The sequence below is a fragment of the Nelumbo nucifera genome, chromosome 3, assembly GCF_055504915.1.
Source record: "Nelumbo nucifera cultivar China Antique chromosome 3, China Antique-T2T, whole genome shotgun sequence".
NCBI classification, from domain to species: Eukaryota; Viridiplantae; Streptophyta; class Magnoliopsida; order Proteales; family Nelumbonaceae; genus Nelumbo; species Nelumbo nucifera.
In genome coordinates, this window is record NC_142651.1 from 57,864,165 (window position 1) to 57,887,021 (window position 22,857).

The 22,857-nt window shown below is 39.7% G+C and overlaps 1 protein-coding gene across 3 annotated transcripts; it reads left to right on the top strand.

Annotated features, from left to right (window-relative positions):
* The first annotated feature begins 1,732 nt into the window (after positions 1-1,732).
* LOC104602135 (transcription factor PIF1-like) lies at positions 1,733-19,240 on the top strand. Of its 3 annotated transcripts, none has more exons than XM_010265721.3 (9): positions 1,733-2,092; positions 2,205-2,306; positions 2,405-3,164; positions 16,185-16,283; positions 16,388-16,453; positions 16,536-16,601; positions 17,628-18,033; positions 18,389-18,452; positions 18,836-19,240. In XM_010265721.3, the coding sequence occupies exons 2-8, from the start codon at positions 2,221-2,223 to the stop codon at positions 18,427-18,429; spliced, it is 1,524 nt and encodes a 507-aa protein (XP_010264023.1). In that variant the 5' UTR covers positions 1,733-2,092; positions 2,205-2,220; the 3' UTR covers positions 18,430-18,452; positions 18,836-19,240. The 3 variants fall into 3 exon arrangements, with proteins under 3 accessions (XP_010264023.1, XP_010264020.1, XP_010264021.1); XM_010265718.3 differs by having other exon boundaries at positions 16,376-16,453; positions 18,836-19,142; XM_010265719.3 differs by having other exon boundaries at positions 1,806-2,092; positions 2,218-2,306; positions 16,376-16,453; positions 18,836-19,142.
* Positions 19,241-22,857: the final 3,617 nt, after the last annotated feature.

Sequence of the window (22,857 nt, forward strand, 5' to 3'; positions counted from 1 at the left end):
AGAAGATCTAATAAATTTGTACAAGATAGCATGAAAATGATAGGTATGGATCTGGTAGTAACAAAACACTAATGCTAGGCATGTGGACTTTGCACATTGTCATGAGGACTTGTGACACAAATTTGTGATGCACCCAGCATAATTTGTTATTGGTAAGGATCAAAATATTAATACGTCCGATATCAAAAATTGGGTGTCGGTGCATATAAATAAGACCGGTATTTTGTTTTCTTTTTCTTTTTATTTTTTAATTTTTATTAATCCAAAGAGGGAAATGCCTTCTATCATCCCAAACTTCAACCCCCAATCCTATGTGTGTTGGTGTATTCATGTGTTTCCATGACTTTGGATATGGATATAATACACCCCGATTGATATTTTGATCCTTTGTTATTAGCAGATCCCGGCCCGATGGGTGCAAGGCAGATAAACTTGACCCTCCCCAACCCATATATTGAATCTGTAGGGCATATAAACTTATATTATGCGTCAAAGTTAATAATTTTTATTTCTTTTTATCTACATATTCAAATCAAATAATTGAAAATTTTGATATGTGTTCATGTTATTATGCATGTTTATTACTTATATATAATAGAAAATAACAAAAAAAATAAAAGATTTGGATTCTGTGTGTCCGACCTATTAATTAACCCATGCCACCCTCAAATGGAGAAAGTATAGAATCAAGAAGGGTTTTGCATTTTCATGTGTAGCTAACTAGGGTTTAGATTCTATAAATCCAACCTGTAGTGGGTATGGGTTGGGAGATTCGGGGAGAATCCACAAAAACTCTACCCGCACCTGCCCTATTGGCATCCCTACATACAATGAGTTCAAATCAGCCCCCCACAACATCCCACAGTACATCCCTGCCGTGTATTGAGAACATCTCCCGGTGATGACATCATCATTTCTGAGATTATCATAGGGAGATATTCCCAATACACGGCCGGGATGTGCTGTGGGACGTTGTAGGGGCAAATCTTGTGGGGGGTTGATTTGGTCTCATGTAGAGTTCAAATCAGCCCCCCACAAGATAATTTCCCACAACATCGCATAACACATCTCCACCGTGTATTGGGAATATCTCCCGATGATAATATCAAAACTGATAACGTATCATCCGGAGATGTTTCTAATACACGGCAGAGATGTGCTGTAGGACATTATGGGAGACTGGTTTCAACTCAATAATCAACGCTTTAACCCTCCCAAACACGCCCCTATTCACAAAATCATAGTCACAGGCTCACGGCATTTCCTGAATTCCTGGGCCACCCTTTATAAGCAATTAATCACAAACCACATTTGCTACTACGGTGTCACAGCGCTGCGCTATGACACATCACAGCAAAAGTGAACTCTTATAACCAACCAACGGGGATGGTGTCCAACTGTTAATGCGTTATTGGTGGTCGCATGAAAATGCTATGACGACGGTTGCAGCAGATGTGAACTCTCATTCAAAGACCGAACTTTTGTGTTGCTAAATTTGGAAAAACTTTGGCTGTTGGCCAACAGCTTTCCTGTTGGGAGAGTTTCAGGGTTGGGCACGTTACCCTGAAAGTGGGCAAATTGGTAATTGCCTTCTGATTTTTTTGAGTAAAAACAAAAGTATGCCCGTGAATTACTGATGTGCTGTGAACGTGCCCAACCCAGAAACTCTCCCAACAGGAAAGGCTGTTAGCCGCCAACAGGACAACATATATCGATGGATACAAAAAAGTAATGTATTTAGAGAGAGAGAAAGCAGAAGGGGAGGGATAGCTTGCTTATCTTTGATTGGTCATGAAGACGCAAATAGAGGAGCAAACAAGGAGAGATCATCGTTTAACTTTGGACAACACCTCTAGTTCAGGCTTCAGAGTTCAGAGCTGTCGTTGATCGATACGAAGAAAAAGGGATGGATGGATGAAAAATTCGACGAAGTGAACTACTGAATGATCGCTTCCTACTGATCTTGTGGCCAGCCATGTGATCAGTTCTTCGATCTTGTCACTCTAGCTATTCGCACAATTTTCTTGCTATATTGTCTCCTTCACCTCTGAAGCTCGTGAATTTCCAGTTTTCATACTAAGAAGCATTTCCGGTAATTATTTTTTTTTTTTAATTTAATCGAATTAATCGGTTCTGATATTTGTGGTTTTGCTTTTTCTTTTTCTTTTAATGCTTTACTTGTTCTTGTTTTATTCTTTTTAAAGATTTTTGTTGCAGACAATGAAATTCTCTACTCCGGATTTTGAGATGGAAGACGATGCGATCACAACCTCTTGGGGGTTATATAGGCAGAATAAATTCACAGTGTATGTAAACTTCGAGCTTTTTGGTAGACATTAAAATAAGCCAAAATTTTTAGGATTTTTCTTTTCTAAATTTCAGTGGATTCTTCTGTGTAAAACAGTCCTGAAGATGAGGTAGTAGAGCTTCTTTGGCAAAATGGTCAAATAGTTATGCAGAGCCAGCGATCTCTCAGGAAATCCCTGCCAAAATTTGATGCTGTTATTCCTGCCGAAGGATCGTCGGCTGAGGAGACTCGAACAACTACGGCCGCAACAACTGCTACAATATCGTCCGAGAAAGAAGCAGTAGTTAATCCAGTCTTCATGCAGGAAGACGAGACGGCTTCTTGGTTGCATTATCCTTTGGAAGATTCATTCACTACTGATATCGTATATCCCACTCCGTCCAATGGTAGTCAGATTCCAGAAAGACGGCCAGAAAATAAACATCCAGCAGCTCCTCGGCCACCAATCCCACCTGCAACGCGTGCAGAACTGGATTCGGCTGCCAAATTCCAGCGCTTCATGCATTTCTCGTTGCCGAAGGGGAAAGGCGAAGCGAAGCCGTCGAATGCCAATAAGGCGGTGAGAGAAACGACGGTTATTGATTCGAGCGACACGCCAATGGCAGCGATCAGACCGGCGGTTGCGCAAGCATCAAGAACGACAGCGGAGTTTTCTAGCGGCAATCTGCGGAGCGAAAGTATGAGCGGTGATGGAGCCGCAGCGGCTGATGCTACTAGAGAGTTATTGAGCTGTGACCGAACCATGGCGTCGTCCTCTGGCGCCTCCGGCGCAAGCGTGGAGCCGTCAATGAAGCCGCCGACGGATGACCGGAAAAGGAAGTCGAGGAGAGACTACAATAATGACCGCCATGGCGAGGTAGGTATTCTTCTTCACGTCTTTTTTGGCGTTGCTCGTCTGTTGTTGGTTGCATCTATCATGCGCAGTGCGTGCTGCACATCTTCTAAACATAATGCTAGCATCAGACGGTGTTGAAGGGTTTGTCTAGTCTAGTCTCTAGATACGTAGCGTTAATTGTGGTCCTTGTGTATTTGTGGCTCAGAGGGAACGGGTTCAAGTGAGCCCGGGGATTCGTCTAGTACACTGCAGGCACTTAACTGCCATTAGATCAGAATAAATTCTTGATGGCCCCACAATTTGGAGCCGCAGCGAATTAGGGAATAGCACCGAGAATCAGTCAGTCCATGTTTTGGGGCCCACAGTTATGCGAACATCTGACAGCCCTGAAAGGTGTCTCTGGTCATGATCTGACCGTTATTGTTCTGTTGTTAGCGTCAGAGGAACTCATATAGATTAGACTTTTACACGTAAGACGTAACACGTATAGGAAGGACAGAGGTGGTAGGAGATCCGAAATGGGCTTCAGGGGGAAAGCAGATTAGTACTGTATTGGCAGAGAGGGAAGCCAACAGCCAAGTGATCGTGCAATAACACGTGGTACCGTAGCATCTTGGTCGATAGCCTTTTCGTGGTGTGGGAAGACAATGATTTGGGTGTTTTTGGGAAATCAGAAAAACCTCCCCTGTATTTTTTTGACAATCCTATAAATCGTCCCTGTATTCTGAATCTAACAAAACCACCTCTAATGTTTAAAAATAATATGTAAATATCACCCTTTTGTTAAATTTTTGTACATTTTTGCCAAAATACGCTTAAACACTAGCATATACCACACGCCTTCAGATTTGACATTGCAACTTTAAAACTACAAAGACAATGGAGATTATAGATTTGGTGGGTTAGGAAATAGGAAGTGTAACGGGTTTGACAGTTATTCCTTGTTCTGGCTCGAACGTTAGACACCAGATTGAAACAAAATAAATTGGGAGAATGACGTTTCAGCCCAGGGTCAGAATGTATAGGCCCAAAATATTGTTGGGATAAGTGTCATCTCCTAATTGATGCTAATTCATAGGCGAACATTGGTGCATAACATATGAATTATTGATATTTTGAATATTTATAATTCTACAGTGGAAATCAGGAATCTACATTAAACCTGTCGGTACTTTTCCCAATTCTTTATTGGGCTACAGTATACTTCTCCCTAAATTATTCTATAAATGAATTGACTGATGATGAAATGATGGAGAAAAATGAAATGGAGGCGTTTAAGAATGGATGGTCAGTGCTGTTACATGGAGAGCAGATGTAATGGAGGCATTTAGGATGTCTTCAACAAGTTCCAATCACTTCGAATCCTAGGACCAAATTTCCAATGGCGGTGTGATGCTAGAACCTGGGGTGGAACCAGGGTGCAGCATAGGGGAGTCTTCCCCTCCCCACCCCCTTAAAAGTTCCCACAATCCCTAATGATATTCGACTTATATTTTGACTCTATTCATGTTTATAAACTTTTTCTCCTCTCCCCCAATCAATATTAGCTTCTGGCGCCCCTAACATAAAATCCTGACTCGGTCCCTAGCTGGAATTTAGACGGATTTGAGATCGTCTCACAGTTTAAATCTCAAAATTTGAAAACACCTGCTTGCACTGGCATTGGTAATCAATCGAGTTATTTCAGGTGAAGATAGATTAACAGGCTTGATTTGGTTATACAAGCAGAAAAATCTGTTGATGCTGTATTGGTACAAGCCTGCGATGGTAATTAATGAGGATGACTTGTATAGTTTTGACCTACACATATATTGATGGCTTGCAGCACGTTTAGGAGATCCACAGGAATGAATTATATCAAAATTGGAAAATTATGGTAATATTAGTGCTGAATCAATTCCCTTGGCATTGGATCAAGCTATTAAAAGCGGAAAGGTTGAATTAGGTCATACAATTGCTCTTACCTGGGGTGCTCTGCTATATATTTTGAGGTGGGGTTAAGGCTTCTTGATGCATAACAGGTGCAAGAAAAAATGGCACTTGAGATGAGGAGAAAGATTACAATGAATGATTGCTGGATTGTCATGACATCAGCGTGACATCAACATCTAGTATTTGGAAGATCGTCCGGGAGGTGTAAACACATCTATGCATCTCCTCTTCGTTATTTTCCATATTGTAACTTTTTTCTTTTGTCTTTGAGCACCCCTGGAAGGAAAGAAATAGAGGAAGAATGAAAGAGGAGAAGAAATAGAAGAATAAATAAAGAACAAAGCAATTGGCGAACTGATATGGCTCCTCTCCCGTTCACCTGCGGCAGAGAAGATGAAAGTGAGAGAAAGGAAAAAAAAAAGGAGAGAAAAAAGAAGAAAAGGAAGAGACAGGAGGGAAGAAAAGGCCAGAGAGAAAGAGAAAGAGAACTCAGGGGTGATGATATAAAAATAATATATTACATCACATTTTTCTTAAGGAAATTAATAGAAGGTATTTATACCTTTTTTTTTTCAAAACGGAATGTCAGATTTTTGTTAGGGTCAAAACAGGGGTGATGATATAATTAACAAAAAATGGATTTTTTTTTTTTTTGCAATTGCTAGAACAGGCACAACACTAATATCACCCCCCCCCCCCCGCTAAAAAAAAAGTGGGAATCAAATCCGTGTCTATGCTTGAGCAGATCAGCTAAAAAATCAATTGAGTTATCTCTCAATTGGCAATATAAAGCATGGTTTTCAAACCACCGCTGACTCAGACAGTGAGATTGTTCAACCTAGAAACTATCCAAACAACCGGTTCCGTTTCACCTTTAACCCATATCTTGGCAAAAAACTGTTGACTTGGTCAGCAACCTATTGATCAGGGTGATCAAAATGTTGACCAGTTTGATCCAGACAATAGTTTTTGATCATTTTTTATTTCAATTATTTAATTTTTTTTTGCTTTTTAAATTGAAACGGATCATCCGTTTGAACCGCTGACCTAAAAACCAGTGATAAAAGTGGTTCGTTCCAGGTCAGTTTTTTAAAACATTAATATAAAGTGAATTTGAGAGTCAACCCCTTGAGATTGGATTAGATGAAGGCAATGAGCCAATGACATAGTATCATGGGGCTAGTTGATATGGCCCCGTGCGGCACTCGAAGGGACCTTGTGCAAGCATAAGTACATAGTTCAGTGTCGAAGGGACCTCGTGCTTAACCTTTACATGTTCTTAGTTCACTCGGCTACCTACCTTCCCTCAAAGAATATCTTAAGCTTTTGGGGGAATGACAAAAGGAAACATCAAAGTATTGAAAAATAATACTAGTAATTACTATAATGCTATTAGCATTTCTCCCATACAAAATACTAGTATTGCCCTACCCAAGACACACTTGATGACGTGTAGTTGGCATGTCGTGGGCACGATGATGGCACTTGATGGCGCGACAAAGAGTTTATTTGTGACGATCTCCCTCACTCAATTATGTCTTCGTCCTCGAAGACTTGCTTATTCTGGTTGCTTGGATCTATTACTGATGAAGGAGGATTCGTCGGCTGCTCCATGAACTTTGTTTCTTCCAAGGCCCTGGTACGAGGTTGGGTGGAAGGCTTGAAGGTGCTCTTGATTGTGGGAGAACCTACGGCTAGTTACCAAGTTAATTCCTTTCCTATTTGCTTCAAAGTAAGATTTTGGGTGTTCTAATTTGATGATTGGAGAAGTTAAGGCCAGGGTTGGGTCAAAATGATGCTTTGGATTCTTGGGGCATTGGTGCCATTAATGTTTTCCCAAAGGGGTTTCCTCCAAGGGCTACTAATGGTGTTGGGTCGAGGTCGAGTTGGGTTGTGGTCCCTATCTCGAGTGGTTGGCACTCTCTCTTCCATGTTGGTCTGGTAGTATATGAGTTTGTTGGAGACGGCCTTGGGTCTTCTTGGTATCTTTATCGTTGTGTAGTTGTTGCACTAACATTGGTGTTGGAACGACTTTGGTAGAGACCACTTCTTGATGATGACTTCCTGGTCTGTCCTAGTGTTGGTGTGAGATGCTAGAGTGGGCGTCTCTGTTGTTGACATGGCATTGGCACTAATGGTGTCTTCTTCCTGGTACAACTGTAAAGGTGTACATCGGGCCATGCCGCCTGCGGCCTGGCATGATTTTGAGCCGGCCCGATGGTCCACAGGCCGTACTGCGATTTTGTACATCGGGCCTCTAAGTACTGAAACTTGCTTCCCAAGTACCTTCACCACAGTTGCCACTGGGATGCAAGGAGAGCGCAAATCCAAGATGAGGTGGTCAACGTGTGGCATTAGGGCTGCTTCCGCTTTTGTTAGGAATTCCATCCCGATGACAACTTGGAAATCATCCAGGGGTACCACAGATAAGTTGATGCTTCCCTTCCAAGGTCCTACTTGGAGCTTTACTCCACGAGCCATGCCTGTTGTTGCCTTGGCACCGGAGTTGACCATTGATCCACCCTACCTGTTTGGATATAGCCAAGCTAAGTCGTCTAGCATCAGCGAGTAAAATGAAGTTGTGTGTCGTGTTCGTGTCTACTAGAGCTTGAGTCGACCTCCCGCTAAGGGTAATGTCAGCATATTTGAGCCCCTTGTGGGTTTTGTTGGGCCACTTAAATGTGGCATCTTTCTTTACCATGGCATTGAGTAGTTGGAGGGTGCCAACCCTTGGCGTCAAAGCATGCTTGTCCTCATCACTTTGTTCATCATCACTGAGCTTGGCAATGAGGGCATTGGGTTTCTTCCTTGTAGGGCAATCACTTGTCCAGTGCATTTCATTGAAAATGAAAAATGGTTGTGATGGTGTAGTCGACCTCTTGTACGTGTAGGTGTTGTAGTCTCCTTGTGGCTTCTTCCCTTTATGATACTTAGTTGGCTTGTTGTAGTGAGGCCGCTTCTCCTGTGAGGGGCTTGCTTGCTTGTTTCCCCCACTCAAGTCAGGAGCACGCAAGCTTGGAGGCTTATCGTCACCCGCTAGTCTCATGTCAATGAGTTGTTCATCTATGGCCATGCCTGTTGCAAGATCTTGAATGTTTTGTCGCTAAAGCTCTATTTCTGCCCATGGTTTTAGACCATCCACAAAATTGAAGAACAAGTCCTTCTCTGATATATCGGTGATCTCAAGCATAAGGGCCGAAAATTCCTTGACGCAATCATAGAGTGAGTTCTTGTGCCAAAGTCCTTTCAATTATCATACATCTAAACAAACCAATGAATATATATATATATATATATATATATATTGGATTCAGGTTGGATCGGGTTGTCCAAAGGATTAATCCTAATCCAATCCAAAATAAAGTCGAGTTCATAAATTTCAATCCTAACCCGATTAATTTGGATTTGGTTAGAGTTGGATTCGGGCCAACCCGACCCATGTTGCAAGCTAGCTTTAGATGGCATGTTGTGGGCACCCTGATGGCACTTGATGGCGCGAAGAGTTCACTTGTGATAGGGCTGTGAAACCAATGATAATATCCCACGTTAGTCATTAAATGCACATGGCATGCATTCCCCATTATGACACCTGGTCCCACCGGTCTCCCAAAATTATAGGCTGCCAAAATTATAGGCTGACCAGGTTTATTATTTGTCCAATGAGTACTATTCACTTCATAGGCTGACTTTTTCTTTTTAACTTTGTAAAACCTGTTTTGAAGTTTGCCTTCTGATGAGTCGAACTGACACTTTTTTTCTGAGATGACTGAACATGCTGCCGTAGGCAACACAACAGTCTCCATTACTTGGATTGCCATATCGTCGCTTGGTGTTGGTGCTTTGACCCATTATAGGCCCTGCCAAGAAAAGCCTATTTCCATCAAATTGGCCCCACTTAACAGTTCGAACATGCATGGTCAAGCAGGCCATTGTGGAGAGCTTCCAGTACAGTAGCTTCTCAAGTATTTTGGCAGGAATGTGGAGCTCCTCAGTTCAAAGAGGAATCGAAAATGATGGCCAAGCATGAAGGATTTCGAACAATGAAGTACTCACTAAACTTGCTAGGTTGTAGGTTCCAATTCCCATAAAAAAAATTGACCCAAATAGACAGTTTCGGCAGCGTTGGCTAGAATTTTCATCGTAGTCTCGAAGATCCTGCCTCCAATAGAAAACTTCTCTTTGAATTCCTATATGTGGTTAGTTTGGGGCAAACCATGGGCAGGATTTGACATATCAGCTTGCGTAGGGCTTCTTTGGATTATTGGTTCACTCACATATAAATTTGTCCTACTTATGGCCGGTTCCTCAAAAGCTCTTTGATGTTTGAATGTCCGAAACCGAGCTTTCCAAAGGGATTTTGGCCCTAGCTACGGATAATCCTGGAAATGGAGTTTTAACTTTTAAGCATGGAAGGCAAAGACTTGAATTCAAATTGAGTATTAGAAGCAAATTTAGGAAAAATAGGGTTCTGCGTGCTTTAATTCGTCGGAATTAAACAAAGGCTAATGATGTTCATGAACTTGGAGACCATGTGAGTCACTAAACCAGTTGTAGGAGTAGAATTAGAAAATTAAGGACCAGAACCACCAGGTAACCAGTTGTAGTGGTGTGGATCTTCTAAACTCAACACTAATCTCCACCACAAAGGGTAAAATGGTATTTTATTGATTCCATTAGACGTTATAGGCGTTATAGGCCTGGTTTGAAACTAGTTCTGCATATTGCTTGTCAAATTGGGATCAAGCATCCCCTGATCTGGGTCGGACCAAATCCACTGACAGTATAGTTTTCATTCAATTATAATTAATTGTCAGGTACAGATAGGGATGATCATAGAGTCCAGATCTGGCAGGAGTGTGGCCCCATGACACTCACGTGTTCATTCTTGATTTAAACATTTGTGTTTATACCAGATCCCATGCATAATAAATATATTTACTAAAGAATAGCCGATCCCATTTGGTTGGGACAAGCCTGAGATGATGAATAATACGACAATGACATTTGCTAAAGAATCATAATTTTAAATCTCATAAAATTCTAAGGGTCCTACTAGCATCTAAAAACTTACATAATGAAGAAACCTCAGAAATCTCAGTTCCTCTCTTAATGAGAGTTGTTGTCATAAAGTGGGATGCTAAGCTAATACAAGAGAGGTTGGGTGGCTCAAAATTCATTTTATATCATATGAAATGAACAGTATTTTCACTCACCGGCAATTAACAAATTTTAATTCATTTTATTTATAATATACAACATCAAGATCATTTTTATTACATTTTATCAATGATTTAATAGTTTAAATTTTAATCATTTTTATCTAACTTATTAATTTATTTAACATTGGAATTCCATGATCCAAATCTGATGATACTATTTGATTTGAATCCATATATTAATAAATCAAATTTAAATGTAGTTATCACAAATTCCATTTGAAACTTAAGCTCAACATCATTGTCATATGTAACAGCCTATGGAACCAATGATAACATCCCACGCAAGTGATAAAACACATGATTGTGGGCCTCATATATTAAAAAGTTGGTGCGGGGTGTTATCATTGGTCCATGGCTTGTTGAACAGCCATTGCAATAAGCTAATCCTTTCTCATAAAAGACACCCTATAATTTGACTTTTACTGTTAATATTACTGGTTTTCACGGGTTGGGAGCTGTGCTTGTACACATCTGCTGTCATGGCAGTCGCATCAGAATCCTGTGACGTCCTCATTGCAAGACACATCAGCACATTGAATAGTAGAGTCCGATTATGATACCTCCCTCGGTGCTATCCCATTGCAAGTTTGCAATCAATCAAGTAATCTTCATTCAAATTCAACTATACTTATATAAAAAAAAAATTGTGGGTTTTGATTGGCCAAAGCTTCCAGGTGTCATGTTTTACGGTATTGTAGAAATTGGCATTTTTAAATTTTAAATCAATCAACTAATGCATCACAATCCTGTTGTTGCTGAAAATGTGAATTCATTAAAATTTTCTAACCAATATCTCTAACACATATAACCAGACATTTAAAATTTTTCATAATGGAACCTGCATACCATGTGCCCTGACAACAGTTTATTGGTACGTTCCAAACAAAAGCCACTGAGAAGTAATGTTATGGCCTGAAACCAACGTTGGTTTGTAAGAAAACCCTAATAACACTGCTAGTTTTACCTTCAGGATTTATAGAATTCTGATACCATAATTAGCTTCGTTAATAAGTACATCATAATGTCACTGATACACACAAAACCTTTAACACTAGTCCAGCAACTCCTGCTTGGGGTGTATTCAAACATAAACTTTCACCAACGCATTATATGATTGTCATTTACACTGCCAAGAGAGTAGGCAGACATGGAGATGTATAGCTACAAAGGCCCGTACTAACTTCCCTTTGTATTCATGGACTCTCAAACCTTTTAATTTGTCCCCGTTTTTTGTGCGTCTCTTATATTGTCTTCCTTTTCTTGTCTTGTTTCTCTTTTAGTACAGCCATATATGAGTATACATGATTTATAATATTGATGCACCTACATGTTTTATTTTTTAATTTTTTTTTAAATTTCATTTTTACACATGATTTTATATTGTTTAATTAATACAAAATTAGTTTCCTGAAAACACCTTTGTTTATGAGGTGTATCAGAAACCCAATGATACGATAAAATACATCGATACAGGGTGTATCATATTCTTCTCAATCTTTAAAGAAAAATTAATTTCTCTATACCTAAACAATGTATCTACTTTAATTCACCACAATCACCTAGACTCACTTTACATGCATTTGCAAAAAAGAGTTCACAACAACCAAAGATTTACCACTATCTCGAAGAGTCTTTCTATTCTCTTTCTATAACCATTCTACAAAATGCTAGATTCATCTGGAGCACTCTAAAGCGCATTAACTTCCACAGATGGCTTAAAGGAAGAGAGAAAATTTAACTTAAATCAAGTTCTAAACTTGTGGTGACATTCCCAAAGTAGTTTTTCTCATCTTGTTTATCTATTTGTATTTTACTTCATTTATCACAAGAGCATTTTTAATATATTGTATTATTGTTCTTAGGGCTGCAACTTGAGTGAACCCAACCCAAGCTTCTGCATGGATTAGGCTTGAGCTTTCAGAGATTCAGAGTGGGCCTAAGCCAAAACAACGTAGGCCCAACGTAAAACTCAGATTGGCTTGGGTTGAAGGCCTTGGATAGCCTAAGCCCTCCTGGCATTATATGATATGTGTGCTTATAATATATGTGTATATTACGTGTTTATGATGTGTATGTATGTCTGTAAGTTACATATATATGGCCATCATGATGTGCACTCTAAAGTATATCTAATTATTTACAAGATGTATATGGTGAGTCTAAATTCATATCCATGCACAAGCAAATACAATATACACATGCGTTTTATTTATATAGAAATAATTTTTTAATTGTATATATTATATATGAATGTATACATGTATAAAATATGTAATAAATGCATTTGTTAATATCATTTGTACATATTTCCGTTTTACATCTTTTTTTCTTTTTTACTTCATTAGGCTACACAACAGGGGTAACCCTTACCCCTCCCTTAACCCCTCCAGCCCTAGTGGCAGCAGGATTTGATTCAATGTCTCTACTCTAGCAAGTCAGAGATTCAACAATTGAACCACCATCAGTTGATTATTTCTATTTTACTTTACTCTTAAATTGAGTTACAAAGCCTGTAGATGTATAAAATATACGGAGAAGTACAAATAGGCCCAATGCAGATTTCTGATTTCCATTGTAGAGTTGTAAACATTCAAAAGGTCAAAAATTCACACTCTATGCGCCCATAACCGCCCGTGAATTAGCATCAATTCCGAGCTGGCACCTACCCCAAATGTACTTTGAGCCTACAAATTCTGACCCTGGGCTGAATCGTCATTCTCCCTAAAACATATTCAAAAATCCTTTCAAACCCAACTTAATACTTTATCCACCGAAGCCTAACTAAGCCTGGCCTAAACTGCCTTAAACTCAAGATGGGCCTGGGTTGGTAAAGTCAGACTTGGCCTCGAATTGGACTAGGCCCGAGCCTGACATTTAAGTTTTAAGGTTGAGCTAGGTTAAAACTCACTCCCACTCAACTAGTCTAAGTTGCATCCCATTTTCCCTGTTGGTGTTGATATGTGGATTTACCAATTAAAAAGTTCTTTGTTGTTTGTATAATGCGGTCAGTGTCAAGTCTCATTTTATAAGATGAATACTGATGTTGCGTGATCTGGTTCTCCCTGCTGGAGGACAATTCAGATGTTAGATTGGTGAGGTCACTAAGTCAAGCTACAAGAGAATAGTATTAGAGTACCCAGGTTGTTTTACTTGGGGTCGGCACTCTGATGCTTAAGTCAACGAAGAATTATTGTGAGAGCTAGAATGCTTGAGAGTTAAATTGTGTGTACCTTTTCTAATCAATGGAACACCTTTATATAGGCGCAGGTTGTCGTGGGCTTCATGCTACATTCCTGAGATCTCCGAGGGGACGTGGTTTATCGACACACCTCGCTCAGAAGTGGTTTCCACGTAAAGCGATAAAACTGACACGATTGCCTCAAAAGCGAGTGGGGTGGGAGTTAGCTCTGTTGACGGGGCGATGTAATCCCGAAAGATTTGGAGACAATAACCCACTCATGATGGGGGTTGGCCACAACGTCATACAGGTCATTGATCGCGCTTCATCCAGGTCAGAGGTGAGAGGTCGTCCCTCATTTTGAGGTCCCTAGCTTGATCCTGCGATGGCCGACTTGGTCCTGAGATGACTGACCTACCTACACCTGGTCTTGAGATGGCCGACCTGGTCCTAGGCTAGCTGGTTGACCTAGTCCTAAGATGGCCGACCTAATCTTGGGCTGGCCGACTTGGTCTTGAGTTGGATAACTTGGTCCTGGGCTGGCTGACCTGGTCCTGAGATGGCTGACCTAGTCCTAAGCTAGCCAACCCGGTCCTAGGCTAGCTAACCTACTCTTGAGCTAACTGACCTAGCTTTGGGCCGAGGTGCCTACAAACTGGCCTTGCCTAGGTGGCACCAAGGTGTTAAGCAACATTTCAGGATCGCCATGTGGCACAATGTCATTGGAGGGCCAAATCGCCCCTCATCAATTGGCCCCTCTCGAAGTGAGTTCTGTTGGTTCATTGGTGTTGACCTTGTTTGCTCACCCGAGTTGGAAGAGTCTAAGCGTTGAATGCGAAACTACGCAGGACATCACCATCTTGACCACCGGGGCACAAGAACGAACTCATCAACATGAGGAGAGGTGAAGTGAGTCCTCTGAGGGCATTCATCGAGCTAGGGATGTAGTCATCGAGGAGTTCCGTTCGCCCAAGCACCTCAAGAGAGAAGTTTGTCGTGCCCACCCTCAAGAAGGGCTTCACTATGCCATTGCTTCCTTAGGTCACTCCACTCATAGGCTTCTACGCAATGTCCCTCAAGCCAATCCTCGAAGGGATGGCCGACGAGGTCATTGTGGAGCCTGAAACCGAGGTGGTGGATAGCAGAGAGAATGATGTCGACGAGGGAGCCTTAATGCTAAATGCATTTTGGATTTCCATTTGTAGATTTTCGCCAAAGTGTGTGTATCATGAGTCAGGTCAAGTCGGCGGAATCGGGTTATCTCTTACGCGGGCTTGACCATGCCGAAATTTGAATAGGCCAATTTGCTCTTAGCACCTCGGCCTATACACACCTCATCACCTCGGTATGGCTAACCTACTGTCGTGGTTCCATAGTCTGTTGGTCGTCAACTCCCATGGGAACCATGGAGGGTTCGACTTGCGGGGGTGGCTCCACAATCTATTGGCCGTCAATTCCCATGTGAACCTTGGAGGGTTCGACCCGCAGGAGCGGCTTCATAGTTTGTTGGCCATCAACTTTCACGGAGAGCATTAAGGGCTCGACCCATGGGGCGACCCACTATCAGGGTTAGGAGATTCTATGCGAGTGAGACTATTGGAACTTGTCCGGACTAGTGATTCTTATTCTGTCCCCTGCGGGGGTTCCTTCGATCCAGGCATTGTTATTGTTGTTTTCCTTGATTGATGCCAAATCTTAACGCTTAATGGGTTGGTCAGAACTTGGCTTTAATGTAGGGGTTCCCATAGATGGTGCCAATTGATGTTATGCGATCTGGTGCTCTCTATTGGAGGACAGGATGTCAGGTTGGTGAGGTCGCCTGGTTGAGTTGCAAGAGAATAGTCTCAAAGTACCCAGGTTGCTTTAGTCAGGGTGGGCACTCCGATGCTTATATAGGCACAGGTTCGTGCATACCTTCTCTAATCAATGGGACACCTTTATATAGGCACAGGTTGCCATGGGCTTTACACTACACAATCGGTATCTCTAGGGGGATATGGGTTATTGGCCCACCTCACTCAGAGGCGATTTCCACTTAAAGTGATAGAAGTCACCCGGTTGCATCCAAAGCGGGTTGGGCGGGAGTTAGCTTCATCGATGGGGCAATATGATCCTAGACGATTCAGAGACGATAGCTCACTCATGATGGGGGTCAGCCACCATGTCGTGTAGGTCGCCAGCCACGCTTCAGTCAGGTCAAAGATGAGAGATCGTCCCTCATTCCAAGGTCCCTAGCTTGATCCTATGATGGTCGACCTGGTCTTGAGATGGCCGACCTGCCTACACTTGGAACTAGGATGGCCGACCTCGTCCTAGGATGGATGACCTGGTCTTGAGATAGCCAACATGGTCCTGGGCTGGCCGACCTAGTCCTGAGATGGTCAACTTGGTCCTGGGCTGGCGAACTTGATCTTAAGATGGTCGACTTGGTCCTAGGCTGGCCGACCTAATCCTAAGCTGGCTGACCTGGTCTTGGGCTGGCCGACCTAGTCCTGAGCTAGCCGAGGTGCCTACAAACCAGTCTTATGTATGTAGCATTGAGGTATTAAGCAATGGTTCAGGATTGCCACGTGGCATAATATCACTGGAGGGCAAAAGGACCAAATTGCCCCTCATCAAATGCATTACAACATATTCCTTTTTTCCTCTTATTTATTATTTTCTGTTTTTTTTTTTTTTGTTATTTGAGTAGTTGGTTTTTGTTGCAAAAAGGATGTTGAATATGAAATCATGGATAAGAAGAAAGAAATTCGTGGATCAACAGCTGCAAGAAAAGGTCGTGCTGCAGAGGTTCACAATCTTTCAGAGAGGGTATGTTTATTCTTCTTATATATTGTTATTTACATGGTAATGGAATTGATTCCCCTGGTGTGAATAAATAATATTCATTCTGTTATTATAAGTTTATAACGCAGAGACGTCGAGATAGGATAAACGAGAAGATGAAGGCATTGCAAGAACTCATACCCCGATGCAACAAGGTTATACTTATGTACAGTAGAAACAATTATGTAAATTGGAAGTTATACATCTTATTTCTAACTTTCCTATTCCGAATTTCAGTCAGACAAGGCTTCAATGCTGGATGAGGCAATTGAGTATTTGAAATCACTTCAGTTACAAGTGCAGGTATGTGTGTGTTCTCCTCATTCGCGCACACGCAAACACACACCACAAACCAGCTATGTACCCCACGAGAAATGCTCCAATTGGTTAGTTAGTCAGATTCTGAACATCTATACTTATGCTGTTCTTCGTGAAATTAATATAAACCAGTATGATGCCCTGTATGAATTTGTATATGCATCATTATATTTGTTAGATAATAAACATCTATTTAGGTAACTCATGTAACAGTTTAAGCTTTTTATGTTAAACAATTCCTTAAGATAGTGTTGATCAAATGGTTTGGTGTTCGATTCTTGTGGCTCCACTATAATTAATTAAATTTCAACAAAATATATAATGTATGGGTGGACCAGTACTTGTCCATGCTGTCTTTTAAAGAATAAATTAATATATACCTCACATGATAGTTTAACCTTTTATGTTGAACTTTACTGGATATATGCTACATGTTTTGCAAACACAAATTTCATGTTATCACTGCCATAATCTCGTAACATTACTAAAATTAGGGCATTCATTTTTTATCAGTAAGTAGTAACTGAAAAAGTTGGGTGCTGTCACCACTGGCTCCTGGCTAAAATCAACAGATAATGTTTCTTCATAGAAATAACCGTATAAGAGGATCCTGGGATACAATAACGGATACATGTCATCTGGAGTCATGTGAATATTCTGCAAGCTGCTGCAACAATTACAGTATCTCCTCTTCAGAAAAAATAAATAAAAAATAAAATTTTCCCTTAGTGGAGGGAAACATTGTTTCATGAGTCCTCGTTATATCTTGTTAGGATCTCTAATGCGTCATCCTAGTATCCAAATCATTTCTTTCTTTAATTATTTGTCAGAAAATTTTGTGATCAAATTCTTCTCAGATTTTGCCAGTTTTCTAATGAGTATTGACGCCATTCCCCTTTTGATATATGTTGCATATCTTCTTTGAAATTTTGATCATCTAATTTTCTTATTGTCTCGTAGTTATACCTGCATGATTTATGGAAGAAATTATGACTTAGCCAATGTCTGCAGATGATGTCCATGGGATGTGGCATGGTCCCTATGATGTTTCCTGGTGTCCAGCAATATATGCCAACGATAGGGATGGGAATGGGAATGGGTATGGGCATGGATATGGGTATAGGGATGGGGATGGGCATGAGTCGACCAGTGCTGCCATTCCACTCGATTTTAGCTGGTTCAGGCATGCCTACACCAACTGCAGCAGCTCATCTGGGTCCGAAGCTCCCTATGCCAGCATTTCATTTACCGCCTGTTCCTACTGTTGGCCCATCCAGAGGACAAGCAACCAACCAGTCAGACCCTGCATCAAACTCCATTGGCATGCAGAATCCCAGCCAGATGCTATTTCCCAACTTCCCTGACCCCTATCAACACTATTTTGGTCTCCACCAGATGCAAGTTCCACCAACCTCAGGTTTGGTTATCATTGAATTAGGATTTATTACTTTTATAACAGATGAGACCGAATCTGCTCCTCACACCTCTAGTGCCTCACTGGCGCTTCGCACGCACATCCTATCATGCATTGAGAACATCTCCCGTACTTATTAGTAAATATTCACGGGAGATAATATATCGTCTAGACGCCCATTTGTTCACATAATAGACCTGCCCTGAGCTAATATATCGTCTCCATATCAGCACATTTGAGAACATGCAAGCACACGCATAACTTGTCGCTCTCTCACATATGGACCAAGAAAAGATAACGAAAGAAATTTCCTATTACAAAACTGCGAGTGCTAATATCTCCATATTAACCCTTGCAGAGTCAAGCCACGATCGAGCCAAACACCAGCAAGGGAATTGAAACTCCTGAAAACCACCAATCTGGTAGGTTGTTTGATCTCTAATGACTGTCTATTTGGTTTGTTCCTTTAATTGACTTCTATAAAAGCAACAGTAAAACAAAAGCGCAACGTTATGGGAAAGAAAAAAGATAGAGGGGGAACAACCAACCTCCTGGTATCTTGAACATCTGAGCAAGAAATCAACTTTTCCATCAAATGTCAGTAATTACTATTTCTACTTAACCTTACCAACCAGATATTAGCATATTACATATTAATTGCAATCATCATCCATGCAATAGGTTCCAATGACCCAATGACTAGATATGATTACCATAGCTTGGTAAATTTTGCGTCTTGAGTGCAGCACTACTGGGCCAAGATGAATCATTAATTCATTATTTTAAGTTACTTCGTTCATTGCAGGTTGAAATGTTGAGCAGATTGATTAGAGAAACGCTCTGCCTACCAAATTTTGTGGATAACGTACCAGAGCATTGAGCACCTCCTGAGTACACAGCCTGAGCATCCACCCCTAACTGACTAAACTATAGTTACAGCTAACTTGTAAATATTACTGCCAAAAAGAATCTTGTAATTATTAAGTACCGGGTAAAGTCTCACTTTCTCCTTCCATATTACTATTTACTAATTGAAAGGAACATGCATTTGTAAGAGGAGAAAGGGAAAAAATAGAATTTTTGGTAACAAGGTGTCAATTGGCTATTTCGTAAGGTCTTGTTGCTTGTAATTGTTGGAAAATAAGAAGAAATATGGCTGTAACAATAAATTAAGAAACCAGATTTTCAAACAGCAGATAGATCTGAATTGTAGAAGATATATGTGATAGCTGAGTCATGGTTAAGTGTTTGTTCCCTAGAACCAATTTTGTCGCCTCTCGGAATATGTACCACTGGAGCTCATATTTCTTATTAACTTTTCCTACTCACTCTTTATCTGCAGTGAATTGGAGTCACACATTTTTTAATTCATAATAGAGATGTGTGGCACCAATTCACGGCAAATAGAGAGTGGGTAGGAAAAGTGAGTAAAAAATCCTGAGTGGTTTCCACTGTTTTGAAAATCAAACTAGACTGGACGGTTAAACAGTTCAACTCGAGAACCGGTCAGGGGTCTGGGTCTGATTTTGGATTGGACTGTCATTTTTGAAAAACCGTTGAAATTGTCAAAGAGCCACTGACCCAAGTGGTTGAACTGTTAAACTGTTTGACCCGGCCCAGCCAGCAGTTTGTGGGTCTTGTTTTTTATTTTCTACAATTAAATAAAAATAAAAAAGGGGAAATGACTATGAGCTCCCCTTCAGAAAAAGAAAATCCCCCCACGCCTTTACCATTAAAACCAGCACGTTTAAACCCAGTGTTGAAATCAAAATACTACTGAACCCCCTATGTCATACTCGTTCAACTTTTTGTTTTTTACAAAAATACCTATAAAACCCATACTCCTCTACCGTACTCTATGCGTTTCATGAAATCAGCTCCAGGAATTCAGTAGTTGAGGTTTCTCGTTTATATTATTCAAAAGCGTGATTTCACTTGAACTGATGTAACTGTTGAGATCTTGAACATGCAAAATTGGTTCTTTTTTCTGAAACAAATCAATTGCTAAATGGCCTTACCGATCTAGGATGATAACCAGTTCCATACATACAGTCTTAGATGTTCTCATAGCCATCTAAATGACCTTACTAAAATATGGTTGGTTCTTATAATATCAATTCCATAAGAAAGCTTTACCGAGTATTTAGGAACCGGCTACTACATGTTACCCGTTTTCTTAAGACCAGTTCCATACAAAGGCATTATCGAGAGGTCTGTGTTCACATCATTGTTTATAATTTTATATTTAATGGTCTAAACACGGTTAGTAAAGTTTTATGCATTACTATAACTTGGGTAGGGGTATCATTAATGGCATTAAAAATTCGATTTTGAGTTTAATATTCGACATAATTGAATTCGAATAATTTAAATATCATAATTGACTGAATTTAGATATGACTTTTTTCAATTCAATAAATATTATAATTCGACTGATTATTTAATTCTTATATATAATACATAAAATATTTAAACATTTTATATCATTTATATATAATACGTAATTTATATACCTTATATATTTTATATAATTAAAATATTTATTTTATATATTTATTATTTACCTAAAATAATTAATAGGTGGAATTCGAATTCAATAAACTATTTGAATATTTATTTGAATTTGAATTCTCCAAGACTTGGGTATCATCTTTTAGGGGTTGAAATGGAAATTTGTTTAAGAGATGGCAGAAATGCTCTCAAACCTAAGGCCATCAACGGGTTAGGTCCACGTAGAATCAGAACTGACCCAACAAGAAACATTAAAGACCCATAACTAAACTAGACCCAATAGAGTCTATAATTTTAGATCTATAATCAGATCCACCGGTCCTCGAGACAATCAAATCTAACCCAATGGACCCAATTACAATAAACCTACTAATAGTATTATATATATATATATATATATAAGATTTTTGGCTCTCACAACCCTTGAACTTTGAAAAATGACCAATTTCAACCCAAAAACATATAAAGGGCCACTTTCAACCCCATACTTTGGAGGAAAGGGCAACCCTAGGCAAAAAAGGTAGCGTTTGAAAAGATATTGGCAGATCCGTTAGATAATGTTATGTGGCTACTAAAGTTTGAAAAAAGCCACTTTTGACGCTAAAGTTTGAAAAACATGGGGCCAATTTCAAGGTCTAATTAAATGACCGTAAAGTGTTTAATTAATTTTACTAAGTTAATTAATTAAATTATACTAATTAAGATAAACAAAGCTAATCAATATCTAAATGAGTAAATTAAGCCAATTAAGGTAATTTAAAAGGGTCCAACTATGATATGGAAAACCATATCATATCTAAAACTTCTAATATTGCCACGTATACTGCAGTTACCGGTAATTATTATTTTTATATATTAATTAAAATTTAAAACATTCTTTAACCTATCTGTTATCCATTCTTTAACCGAATCCTCCATTACCCATTCTTATCTTCTTCCGGTTCCCTCTTCTGTTCACAACTCTTTTCTTCTTCTAAAGGAATTTACCCCTGCAAATCTTTGTTTGAATGCTGTCAGTGGCCCCACAGACAGCATTCTTTGTTTGAATGTTGTTAGTAGGTTTATTGTAATTGGGTCCATTGGGTTAGATTTGATTGTCTCGAGGATCAGTCGATTCAATTATACATCTAAAATTACAGACTCTATTGGGTCTAGTTTAGTTTTGGGTCTTAGCATTTCTTATTGGGTCAGTTCTGATTCTACTTGGACCTAGGGGTGGACTTGAGCCGAGCTGAGCCGAATAGTACCAGGTTTGACCTTGGCTCGAAACTATTCTATAAGGCTCGAGCTCGGTTTGAGCCAGAACCTTGAACTCAAGCTCGTCTCGAGTCAAAAGTTCATAAGCTTGAGCTCAGCTCGTTTTATATTCTATAAAAATATTTAGAAAAAATGTTTTACAAAAATAAAAATCATATAATTTTTTTTTATTTTATATTTAAAAAATTAAGAATTATAATAATTAATAGTTATAATATTTTTATTACATATATTATTTTCTATATTTTTATTATATATATATATATATATATATATATATATTTGAGTTGGCTCGCGAGCCTCACAAGCCGAGCTCCAATAGGCTCGAGCTTGGCTCGTTTAATAATCGAGCCACTGAATTGGGCTCGAGCTTGACTGAAACCAAGCCGAGCTCGAGCAGCTCATGAAAAGCTTGGCTCGTTGCCACCCCTACTTGGACCTAACACGTTGATGGCCTTAGGTATGAGAGCATTTCTGCCATCTCTTAAACAAATTTCCATTTCAACCACAACAAGATAATACCCAAGTATTGGGGTGTAAAATGATCAAATTTGAATCGAATCAAGAAATATCTAAAATTGATTAAATATGCAAATAGTTTATTGAATTCGAATTCCACCTATTAATTATTTTAGTTAAATAATAAACACATAAAATAGTCTTCAACCAGCTCCCCCTTATAAGTCGAAATTTCGATTTGGAACGTACTGAAATCGAAACCCATGCCAGCCCCAACCAAGAAATTTGAAATTTGTTTCGACTCCTCCCCCCCCATTTCGAATTTACAAAGTCTTCTCCATTTCAAATTTATAGTGTCTTCCTCATTTTGAAAATTTTAAGAGTCATTTAATCACCCGAGTTCTTCATCTCTTATCACCAGAGCTTCCCCATTTCGAAATTTCTTAGAGTCGTTTCATCACTAGAGCTTCTCGATTTCAAAATTTCTCAGAGTCGTTTCTCTACTAGTGTTTGCCATTTCATCACCGAAGCTTCATCTCTACCTACATTCGTCATTTCTCTACTAGTGTTCGAAATTTTAAGTGATGTATGTTTTGTGCA

Excerpts from the sequence above, each read along its gene's own strand:
- LOC104602135 (XM_010265718.3), top strand. The coding sequence starts at position 2,221 with ATGAAATTCTCTACTCCGGATTTTGAGATGGAAGACGATGCGATCACA. Across the intron at positions 3,165-16,184 it reads ATAATGACCGCCATGGCGAG|GATGTTGAATATGAAATCAT; the intron begins GTAGGTATTCTT and ends TGTTGCAAAAAG. Across the intron at positions 16,454-16,535 it reads TCATACCCCGATGCAACAAG|TCAGACAAGGCTTCAATGCT; the intron begins GTTATACTTATG and ends TCCGAATTTCAG.